The sequence below is a fragment of the Medicago sativa genome, chromosome 3, assembly GCF_051527215.1.
Source record: "Medicago sativa cultivar Bolivia chromosome 3, Bolivia_mono, whole genome shotgun sequence".
Lineage (NCBI taxonomy): Eukaryota > Viridiplantae > Streptophyta > Magnoliopsida > Fabales > Fabaceae > Medicago > Medicago sativa.
The window spans coordinates 33,285,824-33,308,677 of record NC_140751.1 but is presented as its reverse complement, the minus strand read 5'-3'; the positions used below and the strand labels follow the sequence as shown (position 1 = coordinate 33,308,677).

At 32.3% G+C, this 22,854-nt stretch overlaps 3 protein-coding genes and 2 long non-coding RNA genes across 33 annotated transcripts; all 5 read left to right on the top strand.

The window, feature by feature from the left end:
* Positions 1-4,541: 4,541 nt before the first annotated feature.
* Positions 4,542-8,067, top strand: LOC146937247 (G2/mitotic-specific cyclin S13-6-like). 11 transcript variants are annotated; one of them, XM_085751657.1, is made up of 10 exons: positions 4,542-4,776; positions 4,962-5,026; positions 5,115-5,145; positions 5,231-5,310; positions 5,424-5,492; positions 5,769-5,845; positions 6,225-6,351; positions 6,451-6,496; positions 6,611-6,814; positions 6,908-8,067. In XM_085751657.1, the coding sequence occupies exons 7-10, from the start codon at positions 6,245-6,247 to the stop codon at positions 7,130-7,132; spliced, it is 582 nt and encodes a 193-aa protein (XP_085607783.1). In that variant the 5' UTR covers positions 4,542-4,776; positions 4,962-5,026; positions 5,115-5,145; positions 5,231-5,310; positions 5,424-5,492; positions 5,769-5,845; positions 6,225-6,244; the 3' UTR covers positions 7,133-8,067. The 11 variants fall into 11 exon arrangements, with proteins under 11 accessions (XP_085607783.1, XP_085607787.1, XP_085607780.1 ...); XM_085751661.1 differs by having other exon boundaries at positions 5,411-5,492; XM_085751654.1 differs by having other exon boundaries at positions 5,104-5,145.
* A 14-nt stretch (positions 8,068-8,081) lies between these two features.
* On the top strand, positions 8,082-12,460 carry LOC146937246 (uncharacterized). 11 transcript variants are annotated; one of them, XR_015030883.1, is made up of 10 exons: positions 8,250-8,401; positions 8,546-8,656; positions 8,775-8,903; positions 8,998-9,069; positions 9,222-9,327; positions 9,939-10,051; positions 10,138-10,209; positions 10,341-10,404; positions 10,737-10,805; positions 11,461-12,051. It is a non-coding gene; the product is annotated as an uncharacterized LOC146937246 (long non-coding RNA). The 11 variants fall into 11 exon arrangements; XR_015030882.1 differs by having other exon boundaries at positions 9,934-10,051; XR_015030879.1 differs by lacking the exon at positions 9,939-10,051 and having other exon boundaries at positions 8,082-8,401; positions 11,461-12,106.
* A 1,470-nt stretch (positions 12,461-13,930) lies between these two features.
* On the top strand, positions 13,931-14,907 carry LOC146937245 (uncharacterized). Its single transcript, XR_015033258.1, has 3 exons — positions 13,931-14,070; positions 14,149-14,500; positions 14,580-14,907. It is a non-coding gene; the product is annotated as an uncharacterized LOC146937245 (long non-coding RNA).
* Positions 14,908-16,900: 1,993 nt separating this feature from the next.
* On the top strand, positions 16,901-21,767 carry LOC146937243 (uncharacterized). 9 transcript variants are annotated; one of them, XM_085751649.1, is made up of 10 exons: positions 17,436-17,622; positions 17,703-17,969; positions 18,259-18,481; positions 19,156-19,189; positions 19,573-19,974; positions 20,060-20,320; positions 20,743-20,817; positions 21,016-21,093; positions 21,203-21,292; positions 21,407-21,767. In XM_085751649.1, the coding sequence occupies exons 3-6, from the start codon at positions 18,462-18,464 to the stop codon at positions 20,318-20,320; spliced, it is 717 nt and encodes a 238-aa protein (XP_085607775.1). In that variant the 5' UTR covers positions 17,436-17,622; positions 17,703-17,969; positions 18,259-18,461; the 3' UTR covers positions 20,743-20,817; positions 21,016-21,093; positions 21,203-21,292; positions 21,407-21,767. The 9 variants fall into 9 exon arrangements, with proteins under 9 accessions (XP_085607774.1, XP_085607775.1, XP_085607773.1 ...); XM_085751647.1 differs by having other exon boundaries at positions 21,203-21,767; XM_085751646.1 differs by lacking the exon at positions 21,016-21,093 and adding an exon at positions 18,125-18,146 and having other exon boundaries at positions 21,203-21,767.
* LOC146937244 (dnaJ protein homolog 2-like) lies at positions 20,802-21,604 on the top strand. Its single transcript, XM_085749373.1, has 4 exons — positions 20,802-20,817; positions 20,929-20,940; positions 21,203-21,264; positions 21,374-21,604. The coding sequence occupies exons 1-4, from the start codon at positions 20,802-20,804 to the stop codon at positions 21,602-21,604; spliced, it is 321 nt and encodes a 106-aa protein (XP_085605499.1).
* Positions 21,768-22,854: the final 1,087 nt, after the last annotated feature.

Below are 22,854 nucleotides of genomic sequence, written 5' to 3'. Positions count from 1 at the left end.
ATAGGGCGTTACACCATACATGCTATGATTGCCATGATTTTCATTTAAAGAATCATTTGATGTTATGTGCATTGCCTGAATGTTGTTTTGGGGTTATAAAGTTGTAAAACGGTGAAAGAAAAGCTTCGGAATGCACCACCGGCCCACAAATGAGCCAACGAGCCAAAACAAAGTTGGCAAGGCAGAGAAAGTCGCTATTAGCGACCTGGGTTTTCGGGGAATTTCGCTATTAGCGAAATATTTCGCTAATAGCGAGTTTCTTCGGGTCTGTGGTGCCAATTTTGCAATTTTGACCCAAAACTCGTCCAAATTGATCCTGCAATGCACCATATACATCCAGCAACATATAGAGACATTTCTAAACATATTTCATGGCAATTTAACATGTAATCAACAATAATTGCTTTGGGATACTAAAGTTCTCATCATAACTAAACTAACACAAATCATGTTTTCTTGCTAAAATTGCACAACCCAAAGGAAGGTTAATCTATCTAAGAACTCACCTAACATGTTTCTTGTGATTTCTCCAAGCTCCAAGTTTCCCAAAAATCAAACCCTAGCTTATGAATCCAAGCTTCAATCCATTCTCTTGGTTGTTTCTTGCTCATGAAGCTTCTATGTTCCATGCTTGATCACCAATTTTATGTATTTCGAAGCTTTGATGGCTTAGAGAGGGAGAGAAGGGGGCGACATCTAGAGAGAAGGAGGAGAGAAATTCTTTCTCAAAACCTAGAGAGAAAAAGAGCAATGAAAAATGAATAATTTGTGTCCAAACATGCTTATATACCCTTGCGTGCGAATACCCAAAATGCCTTTGGCTTAAACGTGTTTAGCTTGACACTGATACATAAGTCCATACTTGACTGATATCGTTTGCTAAACATTCCCCGTCATACTCGCTTTCCATGAACATTTGTCCTCTGACACGTTTGACTGATAATATTCCATTAGCTGACGAGCGGGATGTTACACTCCACCCCCCTTAAAAAAATTTCCTCCTCGAAATTTAGAGATTACTTATCAATCGTTGCGACTAAATTATACCATCTCTGGTCACAATCATACAAAGTCTAATCATACACTCTCCAAAAGGGTTCAATGTATACTTTCTTTATCAACACATGTAATTCATCCTGCTCCTTAATCCGCATATATCCGAATATAGTCTTCTTAATCTTAATATCCTCTCCGGAATTTGACTTTCTATAGAAACATCGTGGTTGAATCTTACCATTGCTACTTGTGGACGGGTTATATCGGATCCATATCTTATTCACTTAACATTAACCATTCGTATAAGTGACTTATCATTATCTGGAACACTCAGGATTTGCCTTGCAACTGGGGTTCTTCTGGAATCCAAGTTTGCCCTGCAGTACTCATTCTCATCAAAGGCATCTTATCGTGCTTACACATAGTCCACACTTAATCTTCCTTATTATACCTTGAGACTCATGCCTCTTGTAACGCCTCCTCTTGGTGGGCATGTAAAGGCCATGCGGGTATAAGACTGCATGGTTGAAGGAAGGCTTATAAGAATTGTTTGGTACTACCTATATCAACAAGATGCATCTTCTTTTCGGTAGCTCATTCCATAAGAACTCCACATTTAAGCGTGCTTGACTTGGAGAAATTTTGGGATGGGTGACCTACCGGGAAGTTTCCCGGTAAGCGTGCGAGTGAGGACAAAACACGCTGAAAAGACTTGTGTTGGTTTGTGGGGTTAGTCGGCAATCCTGAAAGCAGTTTGGGATGTTACAAATGGTATTAGAGCAGACCTCTCACAGTACGATGTGGTTCGAGGACGAACCAAGCGGAAGCTGGTGGGCATGTAACGCCTCTGCTTGGTGGGCATGTAAAGCCCGAGGATAACGTATCAGAGAAGACCTCTCCCAGTACGATGTGGTTCGAGGATGAACCAAGCGGAAGCTGGTGGGCATGTAACGCCTCCGCTTGGTGGGCATGGAAAGCTCGAGGATGACGAGGGCGGGGGGTGGTCTGACTCCTGGCATGCTTCTAGGCAAAACTGAATCACAACGGAATGAGAGGGATCCTGAGGCCAAGCAGGTATATGACTGCATGGTTGAAGGAAGGCTTATAAGAATTGTTTGGTACTACCTATATCAACAAGATGCATCTTCTTTTCGGTAGCTCATTCCATAAGAACTCCACAGTTAAGCGTGCTTTTGACTTGGAGAAATTTTGGGATGGGTGACCTACCGAGAAGTTTCCCAGTAAGCGTGCGAGTGAGGACAAAACACGCTGAAAAGACTTGTGTTGGTTTGTGGGGTCAGTCGGCAACCCTGAAAGCAATTTGGGACGTTACAATATGGATATGTCTGGAGGTAAACCCAACAAGTGAGAATATAAGGTCTATCCCCAAGTAAAGTAATATGGTAACATGACAAGTCTATCGTGAGATTCAATCTTACAAGGCAATGAGAAGTGCAAGATTGCGGTGTTGGTTACCACATGAAAGGTCTTGAGAAGAGTTCAAAAAGGTGGTAATCATATAGGAAAAAGGAATGTGAAGTTTCACTCGTCTCAATGAATTAGAGTATTGGTTAAAGCCAACCGGTGGGAATCAGAGTAGCGCAACGGAAGTTAATCGGTAAAGTTGTTGACAGTAACCACAGAACATGGAATTTGATAGTAAGAATCTTCGTAGGAAGCATTATGAGACGATCGAGGAGTTCTTGAAACGTTAAGTAAGTAATGATACTTATACAGTCAGTAATGGTTATGGTAAAGATATAATGGATGTGTTTTCACCTAAGTAAGATAGGAAAGGCTGGAGTCATTACAAATGAAGTAATTGGGTTGCTTAATTGGTGATGTCGAATACGTGCAAGAACTGTTAGCTGGTTGAAAGAGTATGTGCTATGACAAGAGAAATACGGGTAAGAGTCAAAAGGTCCCTTTTTGTGACTCAAAGTAATGATCAAGTCATCAAGTGAGATAACCGGTATTTGAAGAAGAGGTGCCATACGGGAGAATGTAATAACATTTGAGCATTACCCGAATATGATGTTCTGAAGATTTAAGTCCAGTGTTCTTGGGACAAGGAACGAGATATGGTTATGTGAGTCAAGGATCCTACATGATTTATGTTATGCAGTAATGTGTGTCTCTGAGATATACATATAAGTTAAGAAGGAATATGAAAGAATCTATTTTTGAAGTTTAAGAATTTTATCATGGAAGGAAATATGCTTCTTGAGTTACGCATGATGAGATTCATACCCTCTTACGCCATACTTGTAAGTGATAACGATACTTGCTAGAATAATGTCAAACCATGATTTTCTAACTTTTAAAGTTAAGATGGGTAATAAGGGACTTGGAAATGAAGTTTATTTTGAAAACATGGTCTCTTTATATTCTGAAACCAATGACACGCGTCGTAAGCGAGTAAGCTCACTTAAAACATGCGGGCTTCAGGACCAACTCGTCATTGGCGAGTTTGGGATGAGTTGTAAACCTTTTTCAAAATATAGTGACTCGTCCCGTGGTTCTGCAGTACAATTATGGGTTTGGTTTTGCAATGTTCTTTTAAAAAAGTCATGCATCTATTCGTTCCAAGGACCCGTATACCAATGTATAGAAAATTTCTTGAAGCAAGATGTTAGAACAAGTATCATTATTATCTAACAAGATGCGACACTTGAGAGTATGTGAGACACCATGGAAGTTAAGGTTTGATGAAGAGAACAACAATGTTAGCTTAAAGATTGTATGGAATGTACGGATTTTTGCTATGGTTGTTCAAGTGCAAACGGTCTAAGACGGAAGATTCAAGAGCATGCGAACTAAAAGACTGGTTAATGGGTGTCAGGTGTATCGGCGTGTTTGATTACGCTTCTCTTGGACAAGTTATATGAGTTACCCATGAATTCGGGTGCAATGAGATTGTAATAAGATCGGAAGATTTCTTAAGACTCTGAAAAGAGATAAGGGATTCGTAGTATCGTTAAGATAAGTAATGTAAGTAAGAGGTGTAACACCCCAACTTTTCTATAATATATTTTCTATATATCTAAATATATGTTCATGGTATAAATCTCTAACTATTATTTTAAATGATTTTATTTGTACATGTTGCTTATTATTGTGACATTGAGTGAATTAATAAGAATTACGTGCATATTTTATTTTAATTATTTCCAACTATCATCATAATTAATTATTTATTTTATAAATAATTATCTTGGTCTCTTAGTAATATTTGGATTTTTTTTTCTTATATGTGTAATTGTTGTGGTGTGATAATTTTATAGGTTTTATTTAATTTAGAAGAATATAAAATGTTATATTTTAGTTATTGGTTTATTATTTTAATCATTTTAGGAAAATGATAGTAGTCAACTTTATTGATGATAAAAATAATAATAATAATTAGTTGAAAATATAGATGAAATCTACTAAACTAAATAAGAAAATAAATGTCCGTTGATTTTACAATTTTGCCCTCAGAAGGGGTATTTTCGTCATTTAGTAATTGGGGGAGTGTTCCCCTGTATATATGCTAAATTTCCTTCTTTCTCTCATTTCTCCACCAACTTTCTCTCACTGCAAAACAGATTTCTTTCCCTTCTCTCTCTAAAAAAACAAAAACGTGTTCTTCTCCTTCTCTCTTCTCAAACACGGCCTCACTTCTCTTCTCTCCTTTCCATCAAATTTCACACATGCAAATATGATTTTGTAATCTTCAGCCTAATCTAATGATCTAACAAGTTCTAATTCTTCATTTCACCCACTCAATTCTGATTTATGGTGAGTTTTGTTTGATTGGGTTTTTGTGTTTTTGTTATTTCACACACTCAATTCTGATTTATGGTGAGTTTTGTTTAATTGGGTTTCTGTGTTTTTGTTATTGTTAATGAAATTGTTAATTATGTTGTTAATGTTGTTGATTTAATTGATGTTTTTTATTTGATCTTGTGATTTTGATTGTGTAGGTATGAAGAGGGCTGGAGAAGATAGTTGTTGACTTTAATTGTTGTTAATCTTTGATCAAAAACAGGTTTAGCTACAATTTTTTTAATTTATTTTCAGTTAATTAGTTTTAGTTTTTAAGTTGTTTACTGATTTTTTTTCCAGGACACTTCTAGATTTTAATCTATGATAATTTCATCCCATAAGGTATGTTCTATGTAAATTTATATTTAAATTGAATGTAAAAATTGTAGGCTCAAAATATTGATGTTGTAATTGTTTATTTCAATAGATTGTCTTGATAAAGAAATGTTGAAATGCACAGTGAAAAAGAAAAGAGGTGTTATCCAGTGACAGATTTCTGAGTTGCAAGTAGGCATATGCTAATAATGTTATGACCACTTGCATTTTGGACTAACTTTTGCATGACTTTTGTATCTACTGGTTTATCTATACAGTAACATGGTTTTAGCATAAATTTTCAGGAGGAGAGAGGACACTAGAGTGGGAATTGGCAAGGGTAAAAGTTTCTGCTAGCAGAATCATAATTGAAGGTAAATTACTTTTTTCTATGTAAGCATATAATAAATCAATTTTTCAGCTATAAATTACTTTGTGTTACCAATTTATGATATGAAAAGTTTTTTATTTGTGGGCTGAACTGGTGATAAGTTTTATGTGTATGTTGGTCAGGTTTAAATTAGTGATTTCCTGGGTTTGTTGATGATAAGTTTTCTTTGTGTAGACTTGAAAGTTTGATTGATTTTTAATGAATTTGGTTGATGAATCTAAATTTTTAATGTATTTTTCATACTATGCATATGTGGCAGAGGCAACACCAAAGCGTTTGATGAGGGTGGTGGAGATTCCAGGACTCACTTTGGAACATCTTAAAAGCCATTTACAGGTATCATAATTTTTTTCCTGCACTGAATCCAAAAACTATAAGAGTTTGAGCTTATTTGATTTTCTGGTTATTACACAAATACAGTATAGTTCCTTATACAAGAATTGTATAAAGAATTGTATACAAGTATAGTTCCATCTCACGTTGAATTTTTTGTGATTAATTTGTTCTGTGTATATGGGTCTATTAAATTTTCATAGATTTTGAAATGAAATCTGAGGGTGGTTTAGTTAAGTATTAGGGTTTATGTAATAATCTGGAAAATGTTTAGTGAATCCACGGGTGGTACCTTTGTTGTACATTTTTCTGCTATGGTGTGATTTATAATTTTTGATCAGTGAAATAATGTCTGATTTATGCTTTTTGTTAATGGAATTAGGTGAGAATAAGCAAAGGAATATGGGGGTTGAAGGAAGAAACAGAAAAGTACTTCAAGATATCCAAAATCTTGTGATCAACCCGGCAGATCTTGGTGCTAATGCTAATGTCACCAAACGCCTCACAAGGTGCTGATTCCATAACTTTACAATTGAAATTAAATCATTACCACATGTTGTATATCTTTATAATTTGCCTGATTTTATTTGTTTTTATTGTTGTTGCAGGGCTCAGTTAGAGGCTCTTGCTCAAGCCGCAGCCGAGAAGAACAAGGTACATTTGTATTTGCTGTTATCATGTTTACTTTGTTCCATTTTCAAAGGTTGTGTTTCCTTAATACATTGTATCACTAAATTTGTTTTGATGGAACTCTTTTTGTTGTTGTAGAACATTGTTCCTGCAGCAAGGGTGGAACATGCTCAGAAGCAATGTAGACTAATAATAAGAATGAACATAATTTGTCAAACACATGCTGCTTGTAGAGTTGTGCCCAAGGATTTGGTTGAGAACTTTGATTCATCTTATAAGGATAATGAATTGACTGCAACTGAGTATATTGATGACATCTACAAGTATTACAAACTCTCTGAAGTAATGTTCTATGCTTTGTTTTGTGTTTCTTCTCTATATATATCTCTACTTTTTTAACATTCTCTAATATTTTGACTTTGATGAATGACACAGGATGATGTTCGTGTGCATGATTACATGGTTTCACAGCCAGATATAAATGCTAAGATGAGATCAATTCTTATTGACTGGTTGATTGAAGTGTATAGGAAATTTGAACTCATGCTGGAAACTTTCTATCTGACTCGATATTTATTGCCCATATTAGATGGATTTGGATCTGATGATTTGTCAAAACATTACATATATATTTTGTCAAAAAAGATATGCAGGCAATAACCATAGTAGTCAATTGCGGATTGCGGCGCGTAGCGGCCGACCCCAAAAATGCTATAGCGGGATAGCGCATAGCGCTATGACCGCTATTTGATAACTTTTTTTGACAAATTACGTAAATAATACTATAAATTATAAACAAACATATATATAATATAAAATTAAATATAACATTCAAATCTCATGACACGTTCATAAATAAACACCCAAATCTTATGAAAGCTTTTACTCATGAATCATTCATAAATCATATACAAAACACCCAAATCTTATGAAAGCTTTAAAGTCTTCAACATAGTATCGAAAGTCTTAATCAAAATTCAACATAGTAGTCAATCTCGGATAGTGGTGCGTAGAGGCCAACCTCAAAAGGGGGATAGCGGGTTAGCGTATAGTGGTATGACAAATAGTGGTCACCGATATTTGATTATTTTTTTAACAAATTACATGAATAATGTTATAAAATATAAACAAACTTACATATTTCTAAAAAAAACTTATATTTAATATAAAATTAATAATAACACTCAAATCTCTTGAGACATTCATAAAATCAAAATGCCAAAAATCAAAAGATAGAGGAACAAATAAAAAAAAACAGAGAAATCATAAAACAGAGGAAGAAAAAAGAACAGAGAAACCGTAGAACAGAGTCAATTTGGTTTTAAAAATCCCCAAAATGCCCTAAAATAAATTTAGAAATTTGAAAACCATACAAAATGTTTTAAAAATAGTGTCAATTTGAAAATTTTGAACTAAAATCAAATAGCGGCTGAAGCGGCCGCTATCTGCTCCGCTATAGCAGCTGAAGCGGCCGCTATAGCGCCGCTATCTCATACCGCACCGCTATGACAATTAGCGTAGCGGTTTGTCGCCGCTACGCTACGCGCGGCCGCTATAGCGCCGCTATCGGCCGCTATTGACTACTATGGCAATAACAATGATAGGGAATGAAGAAGGCATTCGAGGTTACTTGAAGGGTAACGTACCATAGGTTTGCATCGCTATGTATTAGGGCCATAACTTATAGAGTCATCCAGCTCTTTGTTTATGAAATTTTTAAGGTTAACTGTCAATTATCCTTCACGAATTTATTATATCACATGTTCAGGTCTAAGTTATACTTTTGGATTTGTAGAAAATATTAAAGGGAAAATCTGATGATTTGTCAAAACATTACATATATATTTTGTCAAAAAAGATATGCAGGCAATAACAATGATAGGGAATGAAGAAGGCATTCGAGGTTACTTGAAGGGTAACGTACCATAGGTTTGCATCGCTATGTATTAGGGCCATAACTTATAGAGTCATCCAGCTCTTTGTTTATGAAATTTTTAAGGTTAACTGTCAATTATCCTTCACGAATTTATTATATCACATGTTCAGGTCTAAGTTATACTTTTGGATTTGTAGAAAATATTAAAGGGAAAAAACGATTACCTCTCTGTTGTGGGAAGACTTGAAGCAGATGCTTTTTCAGCCATGACATCAACTTTTTTGAGTAATAACAGTTCTCATTGAAAGGTTTAGTGCTTGTGCTAACACTCTTGAGCCACTTTCTTTCTTTTTGTAAAGTAACTTTTTATATTTTTCTCATACTTCAAATGTCAATATATCTTACTTTGTTAATCATTTTCTTTAGATATTTCCCGTTTTAATGAAAAAAATTGTGGCTTTTCTTGGTGGCCTTGAGCATGGTAAGAGAGGAAAGTTTTGCATTGTGTTGGAACTTGAGTTTCAAGGTGTCAAAAAGAAGTTCACCATGCCTCAGGTTTGTGGCCACCCCTTTTTTAGTTGCTTGATTGAAGTATTGGTCTTCCTTATTCTTCATTATAACTTAATATACATGGTGTACCAATTTTCAGAGTTGGCCTGTACGTACACCGAGGCCTGTTGCATCAAAACTTGCAGCCGATACTCCTCTTCTTACTGGTCAGGTAAGCACAATTTTTATTATCAGAATCAAACCTAGCTTGCATGCATTGCCTTAGTAGTCTGAGTGAAGGATTTATATTTATTGGCTGTTGGTCTCCTATATTTCTTCTTGGTGAACCAAGTGATAGTTCTGGTTGTGTCTTTCACTTGGCAGGTTATGAGAAAGATTTGTTAAAATATGTTCGTGTCAGGGAGTTTGCTCCAGAATGAGAGTTTCATGATCCATGTCATTCCTTCATATTACCCAATGTCATCTGCAGGTAAACAATTATAGGTTTTGATTATGAAATGAATTATAAAGAATACAACAACTTTGTTTATATTTTTTGAAAAGAATTATGAGTTTGACTAAAACTACCTCTCATCGGTCTTAGTAATTCCACTTTGATGATATTTCATTCAAGTGGCCTCTGTCAAATCTGTGTGCTCAATCACTTTCTGAGCAATCATAGAACTTATATTCAATTAGTTTCATTGTTATCCTAATTAAGCATAAGGGATGGGCTTTTCAATTTTTCAAAATAAGAACTGTTGCTAATTAGAATCAAACAATATAGCAGCTCTTTGCTTATGTTAGTTTACTATGCAGATTTTTAATTTAGCTTTAGAAACTGTGATATATACACACACACACACACACACACACACACACACACACACACACTATTGTTCTAGATGGTTACAACTGGTAGCACAATTGTGGTTCATACTTTCATGTATTTCGTTGTGTCAACGTTGTTGGCTTCTTTCAAGTGATAGGATTCTGAAGGTTAATTCATTAACTGTGTTTGTGTTAAGAATCCTTAGAATAGCCAGATAGAATAGCCCACATAATCGTCATTTTTTGTCGGAAATACATGGGATAGTTTAGAATTCAGAAGCCAAAAAAGGATGCTGTTTTGGATAAGAAAAGAAATGCTCTGTCAGCTGGTGAGAAGCACTCCAATTAGACTACATAATGAAATTAGACTGAATCAGGAAAAAGTGAGGCATCAAAGTTTAGGTGTTCAATTATTGTTTACAGATCTTAGTCTTTCAACTCACATGGGATGATTTATTCTTTTCATCAGGGACCTTTCTTATAATAATTTTGCTGGAGATTTGCCAAGTTCATTTGGTTCCTTGATAAACCTTGGTAGATTGTAAGTATCTTCTTTCATACGCCCCTCATCCTGTTTCCTTTATTTGATTTTCATTCCGTCTTATACTAAGAAAAGATTTTACTAAATTACGGGTCATGTTGATTTGATCTATAATGTGGTACTTATTGCAGGTTCCTGCAGCATAACATATTTATTCGACCAGTCACACCTGACTGAGCTTCCACTCATTGATTTGTATGTTATCTCTACGCATTTCTCACGTTTACACTACCATTATTTGCTAATTTTTTTTTTCTTCCAGCAACATTCAGGAAAATCTGTTTAGTGGCATTCTCCTACAACATTTTCAACATATTTATTTCTGGTTTTTTTTTTTTTTTTGGAGTGAGGTTTGTTAATGCGCAAGATATTTTTGCGGCCTTGGCGCAGATATAGCATATACTCCTTGATGTGTTTTTAAAACCCAAAATACCGACTCATTTCCAGGATTCCTTAATTTGCTATCTCTTTTAGTTTTGTCTTTATTTGTTAATTTTTCTGATGTCTTCGGTTTCTTTTCTTATTAGATAAATGGCAAAGCAGTAATGCTAGATGAGATAATAAACTATGTGCAATCACTGCAACAACAGGTTGAGGTAAGACATCAGTGCCTTGCAATCTTTAAAGTATTAATTTATTACTACTATTCAAGGTTCAAACTTGACCTGTTTTGCACTGTGCACATGCTTAACACCAACGGAAATAAAAAAGGGAAATACTTCTATAAAATAATATAAAGGATTTAATCATTTCACTTAATAATGAATATTAAGAGATTGTTTTATGATAATTACATGACTTCAATTCCATTATATTTTGTTTTTTTTTTTTTGTGGCTATGCATCTTATTTTGCAGTAAGATGAATTTTGTTTTTTTTTTTTGTGGCTATGCATCTTATTTTGCAGTAAGATGAATATGTGGGGCGTCCGGGGTTCGAACCCGGCCCCTACACATATTGTGCATTATCCCTTACCAAATGAGCTAAGCTCATGGGGACTTTTTTGCTTCCTTTTCTATCAGATGTAATATTGATCTTTCTTTCTCAACCCTCAACCTCCTAGGGCGATTCACATTCTCATAAATACTTCAATTTATTTATTTTTTGGATAGATAAATACTTCAATTTAGTTAATGGAATATTTTTATTTTTGAAATAAATTATACAAATAAAGTATGACCCCAATCAAATTAAGGATATGCATGTTATTATTGAAATAAAGTTAATGTTATTTTAATTTTGCCTTCCATAGGTTTCCTTGCTGAATGTAATCTTACTCGAGACATGCCACACACATAATGCAGATATCTCTCTCAAATGAGATTTAAATTTTAGCTCCTCATGTTGTGAATGGATGTGATTTATTTAGTGACGTTAAGAATGTAAGCAGTTTGATAGTTGAACTGCCCTGGACCAGAGCGGCTCTTATCCAAGGATGTAAGTGAGGATCTTAATCATACAGATTTAACTCCTTGGAAGTGAACTATTCACTTTGGAGGGTAAAGTAAATGATCTAAATTGTTGATGAGAAATTTAGCTATTGATGTACTGATATGCTTATGCCAAATCATAAATGTGTCCGAATATCAGTCATGGTCTCATGGATCTTCTCATCGACTGTTGACATTACCTACTTTATCTTCCAAAGAAAATTGTACACTTCAGAAAAAGATGCAACTTATTATCTGGAAATTGTTCAATTAGCATTAGATCCAACTTTCATAACATCAATCATCTTGGTTGCAATTTTATTGATGTTTTCATTATATTCTTAAAGGATATTGCGTATTAGCAATAATAGAGGATACAAGTTATATTTACAAAAGTTTCTAAATTGCAGTTATTCACTTTTGTCAAAATTCTACTGTGGTCATGTTAAGGATACAAGTTTGCTAACCTATCCTACACCTATATGTTCGATACTAATTATTCACATTGTTGATGATCTTAGCAACACCACTATATGAAAACTATAACTTCAATGACACTTAGAAATTATTTTGTGTATGATTTTTCCTTATTCCCATTGCAACAACAATCTTTCTTTGTCTGTGCTGATAATGATTCGAAACAGTTTGGAAGCTGCACCCCCGCAAAGCGTTCTTCTGATGAAAAATATCGTAACAGTATCGCATCTACCGATTGTAACCTGACACAGTTTTCTTCCGCCAAGTTGGGCAAAGAAATTAAAACGGAGTGACCAGTTTCATCCTTGGGTATTTTTTGGAAGATATGCCATTGTATCTTGCGAAGTTATTTGATCTGGCACACCAAATAATATGTCTTTATTTATAAAAAAGGGATATATTTTGTTTCCATTAATTTTTATTTTTTTCTCAACATCAAAACATGCAGAAAAAAAAAAGGAAAAAAAGTAGACACATGTAGCAACACAAGTTTATGCCTAGAAAAAAAACCCCACTTTAATTACAAGTGTAAAGCTACAAATTGTAGTAATAACAGGTGTATAATTTGATAAAAAAATATATTCTTATATACAAATAAGAACCAAAAATAAAAAAACAAGAAAGTCATAATGTTCTACTATATAGTGAAAAGAAACAAAAATAAGAAACAAGTGACCTCAAACGGAGTGACCAGTTTCATATGACTTTTCTGTTTCTTCATCAATTAGAGTTATGATGTTATCATTATTCAAATTTAATTGTTCACAAACATTTTGTGGAAAGTGCTGCAAAAAAATTAACCATATATAATCAATTTTATAAATGAATATCTAAGCAAAAGAAAAGCAGAAATAAAAGTAGAAATAAAAATTACCAAAACAGTTGTTCCATTGATGCACCCTTGAGTTAACTTATAAGTCCACAGAATGGATTCCATCTCAACGTTATTTCGATATCGTTTGATAGACATCTATTACACTTGAAGCAAATACCTTTAAATAGATAAATTATTATACATATCTTTGTTTTTTTTTTATGCAATTCAATAAATAAAACTTATTTTGTTTCCATTGATTTTTATTTTTTTCTCAACATCAAAACATGCAGAAAAAAAAGGAAAAAAAGTAGACACATGTAGCAACACAAGTTTATGCCTAGAAAAAAAACCCCACCTCAGTCACAAGTGTAAAGCTACAAATTGTAGTAATAACAGGCGTATGGATCTATACATACCAAATAATATGTCTTTATTTATAAAAAAGGGATATATTTTGTTTCCATTAATTTTTATTTTTTTCTCAACATCAAAACATGCAGAAAAAAAAAAGGAAAAAAAGTAGACACATGTAGCAACACAAGTTTATGCCTAGAAAAAAAACCCCACTTTAATTACAAGTGTAAAGCTACAAATTGTAGTAATAACAGGTGTATAATTTGATAAAAAAATATATTCTTATATACAAATAAGAACCAAAAATAAAAAAACAAGAAAGTCATAATGTTCTACTATATAGTGAAAAGAAACAAAAATAAGAAACAAGAATATGCACACAAAAAAATGAAATGACGAAGACACGTGTAACAACACAAGTACATGCTTAGAAGAAAAAGGCCACCTTAGTCATAATTGTAAAGTTACAAATTGTACCAATGACATATGTATAAAAACATGCACACAGAAAATGAGAGGAAAGAGACACATGCAACAACACAAGTATATGTTTGTGAAAAAGCAGCCACCTTACTTATAAGTGTAAACCTACAAATTGCAGCAATGACAAATGCATAAATCTATACATGCAACTTACACGTACTCACACATCCTTTTCCATATAAATAAAAGATTTTAATTATTTTTTCTAATCAAGTTTTCAAGTATAGTTATGGAACTGCTCAAGGAACATTTTCAATCTACTCCGCCAGGATTTGTCCAAATTATTCAACTCTCTTTTCAGGTTTGTTACATAATACTCATATAATCATTTAATTATTATTCACTAGATAATTCATTGTTATAACTCTTATCTTTGCAGCATTATGCAGAATTGGAACCTCATTTTATAGCTAAATTTTTTAATATTCTTAGAAGATAAATGGGGTGTCTGGAATGAAGATGGTGATCTCCATATATTACAATTCAACAAAAATTTACTCAATCCACTAATAACCAAGGGTATGACAGAATTCAAAGAATTCTATAACATTCCGGATAATGTCGAGGTTATTCTATCTTATTATGGAAATCACACTTTCAAGCTTCAGACTTACAACCTCATAAATATTTCAACTTCAATTCCATCTTTCCACAGTCGTAGTACAGATGCATCTAAAACAATCTTCTTTGAATTTACCCTACCTCCAAATAGTCACAAAGAAGATCAATTGGTTTGTATTTCACACAAACTTTTTCTTATAATTTTGTCCTTTAACACTATCTTTAATTTAACTTCATTTTTTTTTCCAGATATTACCGACAAACCTCGCTAATTATATAAGGCAAAATTTAACTGATAACTTGATTGTATTATGTGGAGATGATGGACTGATGTCACACTTCAACATTATGACAAAATTCACAAACAATCATGTTCACACTACAATTGGAATGGGCTGGAAATATTACTGCATGACCAACCAGATGGAAGCTAGAGACAAAATCCGTTTTAAGTTCGATCTTACTAGCCCATTTGAAAAATGTCACGTCTTTAAACTTAATTAGGGATTAATCTAGAATAGTACTTCTGGAATTGAAGATGATGAGGCTGTTATGTTGTATAACTTTTGTTTTCGAATGTTTTATAATAAATTTATCTAAGACTTGGAATACTATGGATCATAGTTTTTTATATTTATAAGTATGTAGTATCTATCTTTACAATTAGTTTACTTTTAAGCATTAATAAATGTGATAACCAATATTAGACATAAGTTGTTAATTTGAATTTTGCTTTTTTTTACCCATTTTCCGATGAAAAATTGCTTATTTATTTTTATTTATCAAGAATAAATTTTTTTCCTGCCATTAATTCTACAAAAAAAGAAAAAGATAATATACATATTAAATATATTGCAAACTACACGTATTACATTAAAAATAAAAGTAGAATTTCATTGATTTCACATTATACCTTTATTCTTATAATATATTGCTACCTATTTCTACATATATTCAATAGGCTCCACATACAACATGCGTGATTCAATCGTATAGATGAACCTCAGACTAGATCCAATTGCAAATTTTTTTGACATAATGTAGTCAAACCAACCATCACCAATGCACTTTAAAGTTCCATTTCTTCGATCGGTCATAATAGCACATTCATATAACATCTCCATCTCTTCATCTACTAAAGTTAAGCTGGTGTGATTATTCAGAATTAGTTGTTCAGAAACATTTTTGGGAAAATGCTGTAAAAAAATTAACCATATGCATTAAACGTTATCAATAACTATATAAAAAGATATAAATGAATTGGTGTACAACTAAAAATAAAAATTACCATGGCAGTTGTACCATCAATACAACCTTGAGTTAACTTATGAGTCCAAGAAATAGATTGCATCTCAATATTATTCTGCTATAACTTGGTGGAAATGCACACTAGACCTCATTCAAAAGCCTTTAAATAGATGCTAGAAAGATTTAAAAAAAATTGCAAAATAATTAATATTAATATCAATAAAAATTTATATAATTAATTGATTTATAAAATTATGTACAAATTCCATAACTTTTTTCCACCTCCACCCGAAAAATATACACAAAGACTTCTATTTATCAATTAATATCATTGATCATATTATTTTCATAAATTAATGTTATCTAATCTTTTATGTTTTGTTTAGTAATAAAATTATATTTCACTTAACTATCAAACATCTATGTTTATTGTGCATTTAAAATATTTTGTTATCTTCCTAAATATCTATCAATGAAACTCTCAATGTTCATATTCTATTTCTACCACTTAGTCTCCATCTATCTAAGATTTATATCAAGTTTAGAGTTACTTGCTAAGTATTAAAGAACAAGATCAGTGCTAAACAGGATTTGGAAAAATGTCAAAATATATTGCTGTTATATATCCATGAAATTGAAATTTTATGAAAATTTAGGCTCATAATCATGAAATTATAACTTTATTAAAGCATTTACAACTCAGAAATAATTAATTATAACTTATATACACATGTTAACTTAAGGAGTACTTCTCAAAAGATGCAAATTTAATTATTACACAACAAAAGTTTAACATTACATTAAAAATAAGAGTACAATTTCATTGATTTAATTTCACATTGTACTTTTATTTTTCTAATATATTCATAGCTATCTCTATATATGCTCAATAGGCTCTATATGCAACATACGTGATTCAATTGTATAGACAAATATGCGGCTAGATTCAACTAAAAATTTCTTTGAAGTAATATAATCAAACCAACCATCACTAATGTAATCAAATGTTTTTAAATAAATAGTAGAGAGATTAAAAAATCATATATATATTCTATAACTTTTTTTCCCTCTCCACCTGGATAACATGCACAAGGACTACAAACATTCAAACCATTTGTTTCAATATCACTATATTACATACATAAATTTAGACATTTGTTGTTGAGAGAAATAAATACATTACATTGCATGTGACATGTGTAATAACCTAAAAATATGGAATCAATTATTTTATATAATATGTAGAGACATTATCTTACATAGTTTTTATAAATTATTTTATATAGCAATCTATATTATATAGCTTACATGTGCAGGGACGTGTTGCTTGCATGAATAAGTTAACACATCTGTTGCTAAGAAAAAGAAACACATCAAATTGCATGTTACACGTGTCCATACCTAAAATTGTATAGTTCTTATGCTTTTAATATTTTCCTATCACTTATTTATCTATATCGTAGTATAAATAAACTCTCAAAAGACTTAACAAATTTCACCAAGCTTTTAGAAACTTGAACATTAATAGCTGCAACATTAACATTTATTATCATGTCTATCAAACTTTTGCTCCAGAAGGATCCAATTCATACCTTTTCAGCTATTCGTTTGGCATTTCAGGTTTGATTCTATCTAATATTTTATTATGTTTTATCTTAACACATTATATCTACTAATTCATTTACATTAACAGTCTCATGCAGAGGTTGATCCAACTTTCGTAGAAAAATTTTATCATACAATCCGAGATCCATGGGCAATTATAAATGAGGATGGGGGAGTTAATCCATTAAAGTTTAATGAAAGTTTAATCAATCCTACCTTATCCGATGGATGGACTCAATTAAAAGAACTTCATCATTTTCCGGATAATGTTGAAGTCGTTTTTGGATACTATGATCGAAATCTCTTTAATGTAATCATGTTCAGAGAAGTTGGTTGTTGCACCGAATTTCCAAGTTTTCATAGCCGTAGTTTAAAAGAAGATGAGACTAAGTTTTTTGATGTTACACTTACTCCAAATGACTTCACCAGTGAAATATTGGTTAAATTCTCAAAACTTTTTTTTTGCTATCATATTTTTTTAACACTCATAATTATTAATTACTCATTTCAAATTTGCAGACTTTGCCCCACAACTTTGGAAAATTTGTAAGGGATCATCGTTTAAAAACAATCAGACTCTGCTGCGACGATGGCCAAAACCACTTCTTTCAGTTTTTCGCACAGAATAGTGTGAACTTTACTACGAACTTGGGACTTAGATGGAAAGATTTTTGCAAGGGAAATCATTTCATACCTGGGCAAACTATTAGATTCAAGTTCTCCATTTCAAACAAAAAAATCTGCCACGTCTTCCCTCTTGCATTTTAGTATTTGAACGATTATCATGTAATATAATTAATAACCTTTATATTTTCCTATTCTGTACTTTAATTTTGTAATATTTTGAACATGTTGCTATATCAATATTCCTACTAAATATTATCTTTGTCAAAATGAAAGCACGTTAATATTGTAAATTAACAATTTCTTATTCACTACAGGGTCCTGTATAATATGTTTATGGTAAATCTTATGTTGCAAAATATTGTGATTTATAATCAAAAACACCATTTAAAGAAAATTTTAATTACCTACTCATGCCTAATTCATAACTTTCTTATTCACACCTATGCAGATACTAACATGATACACTTGAGAAAGTTTATCCCAAATAAGAATTTATGCAAAACCCAATAACTAAGCCCATTAACTCAAGAGAAAGACAAAAGAAGCAAAACTATCGGCTTCCATATTATTCTCCACTTCAGCACCAGAAAAATCGATTCCTCTCCAGAAACACGTTTGCAGCGTTTTCCTTGGCAAGCAGCGAATGCAAAAATGACGACCGATATCGAAGGGTACGTTCGATATGTGCAGAAACAAAGTAGCTATTCATTCTAATTTTCGATTTTTCTCTCACTTAACTTCAATCTCATAATTTTCAATACTTCAGATTTTAATTTTTTACATATGGCTATTTCTGACCCAATGTTCATGCATGCAAGTCATTTTTATTATTTAAATCTCAAAGATTAATTTTCTCAGTTTAGATATGATTCAAAATTTAGATCTGATGCTTAGGGTTTTATAACCTAAAAGGTTTTACATAGTAAAGTTAAGAATAAAACCTTTATAATCATAATTTTGGCCCTAAAATAATCACATAACTTTGATTTTGAGTAGTAGAGAAATCACTTTATAAATCCTTCATATGAATTGAAATTTGGATTTTAATGATTGCATTTATATTTATTCTCTATTGTTTCAATCAGCTTTTGATGCATCACTAAGGTAAGACAAAACTTCCTGAACTTTGTTGATTTTGTTTCAACATGACTGCTTAAAAGATAATAGTTAGACTGCTATTTTTCTCTAACTTTTGAGAGTTTAAAAAGATCCTCAGTCCTCAAAGTTGTTACCCATTTATGACACACATTCCTCTACATAAAAATGATTATTACACAAATTATTTGTTCTTAAGTTACTATATATGATTTATAAAAACCAGAAGTTTTTGTCTCTTTCTTTTCAGGAGATGCTTTGAATCGATTGTTTATCCATACCAGGTACTCAATAGAATCTCTAAGTAAATCAGTTTCTCATTTAAAAGAAAAATTATCATGTGTTTGAGGTCATATGATGTCATGAGTTAGCTTTTTGCAATCAACTAAAGACAATTCACAAAATTATTGAAAACTGTGATCCTGCTCTGTTTATATATGACAAAATATTTTTGTGATAGTTCAATTTTTTTTGTATGAATTGATCATTTCATCTGCTGCACTTCTAATATTTATATGATATGAATGGTAATTAGATTCAGCTGTGTACTTATACAAGATTATTGGCAACAAAAATTTTGTATTTGTAGAAATAAACTACTTTATACATTCTACTTCTTTCCAAGGGTTATATTCTAAAATATCTATATATCTCTGAACATTTTCAGACAAAAATTCGTGTCTGCCATGAATTCTTTGAACACTACTTCAACAAGCTAAAGAAACATCCTTATGCATGGCTCATACATGAAAATGAAATAAGTATAAGAGTAAGGTTTGGACAATCAAAAAACCAAAATTTCATCACATCTGGTATAAATGTTGCAAGAGCATTCCAGTGGAACAAACCAACGAAAGTTAGATTCGAATTTACCGGTAAATTCAATAGGTTCAAGATAGCTGTGGTCAACGAGAACAATGCTTCTTCTCAAAACACAACTATTAAGCAGGAAGTCATTGAAATTGATTCAGATTCAGAAGACGATGAAGACTATTATGATCCTGATTTGTATCACTTCGCAAAAAAGGTCACTAAGCCTTGGGAAAACAGACTGACATCTCAGATGATGGTAAGTTACACCTACACTACTACTTTTATATTCAATTTTTTAAATTCTAACCATTAACTGATTCATATTATTATTCCCTCTTTAGCACTTCCCCAATAAAATTTCCATCAACGTGCTTCCAGATACACAACACAACATCACATTAGTGGAATGGAATACCCGAAAACAATATGAATGCAAGCTTATTACTTCTAACAGGGGTCCTAATGAAAAATATCTAGGAGAGGATTGGAACAAATTTCTAAAAGACAGCAAATTATGTGAAGGAGATAGATTGTTCTTTGAACTAGAGGATCCTCCGAAGTCATTATTTGTTGAGATTGTCCGAAACAATCTTAGAAACTAGGTAGGCAAGCACGCACAACAAGTGCTTCTATTTCTAATCCGTCATAAGGAATTTATTATAGTGACATTATAGTTAATTATTGTAGTCTGATTATAACTACAAGGTTATAGTGAGAGTTTGAATTTGAATACTGAGGAATCCCTGTGAAGGAGGTTACTAGCAGAGAGATTTGCTTCAAAGTAGACAATGAAATAGATAGTTGTTAGTCACATCTATAATGACAAGTGGTTTCTTAATATGTTATTGATATTGGTTCAAAATTTACATTTGCTTATATGATTGCTACCATGTATCATTTAGTTTCAAGAAGTGGTTTCAAATGACAAGAGCTTACTTATTTAATTATATGCTCTTTTCTTATGACAATGGGATCCTCCCTTCATGTTTATTTTTTAATGATTTCTCTTTAAATTTATTTGCAGAATCGAGTGAAAGAAGTTTACGTGCTCCAACGGCTACTTTAGTGATTGATTTGTCTGCCATGGAGTTGTTAGCAAGTAAGTTTTGTGGTTCTAAATTTGTTTTGTTAATTTTGTTTCATTCCTTTAGTTCTAAATTTTTAGCGATTCTTAGTTTATGCAATCTCTTTTATGTGTATGTTGTTGCAGATTGGTTATACTGTTTGTACATAATTGTGTTTTTAATTTTTTATGGTATTGTTGTCCTGTTAATATATGAAAATTCTTATTGAAAAGAAACAAAATTGAGACTTAAACCCAACTTGATAATACCAAGGGCGACATCAAATGCTTCTACAGGATTTGAGATTTAAGGTGTTTTTTACTCTCTGACATCTGGTTTACTGCATTGTCAAAACATTCTTGAGTGATTGAAATTTTGTTTGGCTTTGGTACTAAAACTTCCAATTTTTGGTTATTGCAGATTCTTACAAGGCAATCAATGATGAAGGAATGCCAATGTACCAGAGACCTTTCATGAATTACGTAAACAAACAATAAGAAAATCTTCACAGTTAAGGCTAATTAATATTCATGAATTAGCTAATTAATATGAATATTAAGTAGATTAATATTCAACTATCTCACTGTGGAGTTCCCTGAGTCTCTAACTCTTGATCAAGTTAAGGCTTTGGAGACAATTCTGCCAGCAAGGCCTGTATCACAGTTGACAGACATGGAGCTGGATGAGTGTGAGGAGACAACACTTCATGATGTCAACATTGAAGAAGAGACAAGAAGAAGGCAGCAAGCTCAGCAAGAGGCATATGATGAAGATGATGAGATGCCTGGTGGTGCTCAAAGAGTACAGTGTGCTCAGCAGTAATAAGTTTGGAGATGTGCTGTGGTAGAACCTTTGGTGATGTCCTTCATGGATTTGTTTTAGCTTTGTTGGGCTAAACATAGTGGTGTGTCTGATGAAATGATTTTTGAAAAACAGTGTAGCGTTTATTTCCGTATAAAGATATCCTATATGGTTAATTTTATAATTTGTTCCCTTGTGTTTGCAAAATTGCAGCTACTCTGAGTTTACTCTCCCTCTCTTATTAAGCAATTTTTTCCTTTCCTTCCTTGCGTGTTTCATTTTCCTATGAATTGTAACAAGATGAGCCGATAGAAATTTGTTGTTTGGTCTGTATATGGTATAGTTATATTACTTATGTTATGTTTGTGAATGTTTTGTTTGAAGGCAGTTAGCTGGTTACAATTAAATATACAACTTGATTAAACCACATGAATTATTTTATAGTTATACTATATAGGGCTATGTGTTTGACATTATAGAATATATGCAAGTTGTTAACGGCTAATCTACAAGATTAATTATAATGCATGAAAGGTTTGCTTTTTGAACCAAGTCCATCAAAGATAATATTTTTTGTTAGATCTTTTGCATCCCATATAACTTAATTTCTTGAGTTACAAAAGCTCCTGTTGCAACTTTAGGGGAGGATAACTTCATGATTTCAAAAAATATTCATTCATAATACAATATTTAGAGTACTCTTGCATTACGGATTACAAAATTCAATCTTCAAAATGGCTTGAAGATTACCAAAGCTCACAAGTGACAAATGAAAACATATTTAGTTAGCGGTAGAAACACTTTTCTAGTAATAATTGATATCTATCTATAAACCAATGAAAACCCTATTACCAAAGCTACCTGATTTATATTTTTGACTTTCAGCTTCAACGTATATAAATCCTTTCACATGATCTACAACAAAGACAGATATTAACTGCAATTTAGTATCCAATTCTTTCAGGTGAACAAACTTCTGCATCAGACAGATAGTTGAAAGTCTTTCTACCTTATTTATATCATTTTGTGTTTTAGCTTCAACGTATATAAATCTTTTCACATGATCTACAGGAAAGGCTAGGGATGTCAATGGATACCCATGGGTACGGATAATATGATACCCGTCCCCGCCCCGTTAGATAAATGTGCTTCGCATGGGTTGAATAATGTATTCTGTAAAAAAAAAATCTTTAAAGAAAATACAGTTTTGAGACAATATCAAAAATACTCATGATTAAAAAGACAATCTTTAGCCACCTACCTCTAGCAAA

Coding starts and splice junctions, on each gene's coding strand:
- LOC146937244 (XM_085749373.1), top strand. Junction 21,265..21,373: donor AGAGACCTTTCATGAATTAC/GTAAACAAACAA, acceptor CTCACTGTGGAG/TTCCCTGAGTCTCTAACTCT.
- LOC146937247 (XM_085751663.1), top strand. CDS start 6,245: ATGGGGGTTGAAGGAAGAAACAGAAAAGTACTTCAAGATATCCAAAAT. Junction 6,352..6,450: donor GTCACCAAACGCCTCACAAG/GTGCTGATTCCA, acceptor TTGTTGTTGCAG/GGCTCAGTTAGAGGCTCTTG. Junction 6,497..6,610: donor CCGCAGCCGAGAAGAACAAG/GTACATTTGTAT, acceptor TTGTTGTTGTAG/AACATTGTTCCTGCAGCAAG.
- LOC146937243 (XM_085751648.1), top strand. CDS start 18,462: ATGACGACCGATATCGAAGG. Junction 19,190..19,572: donor CGATTGTTTATCCATACCAG/GTACTCAATAGA, acceptor GAACATTTTCAG/ACAAAAATTCGTGTCTGCCA. Junction 19,975..20,059: donor GACTGACATCTCAGATGATG/GTAAGTTACACC, acceptor TTCCCTCTTTAG/CACTTCCCCAATAAAATTTC.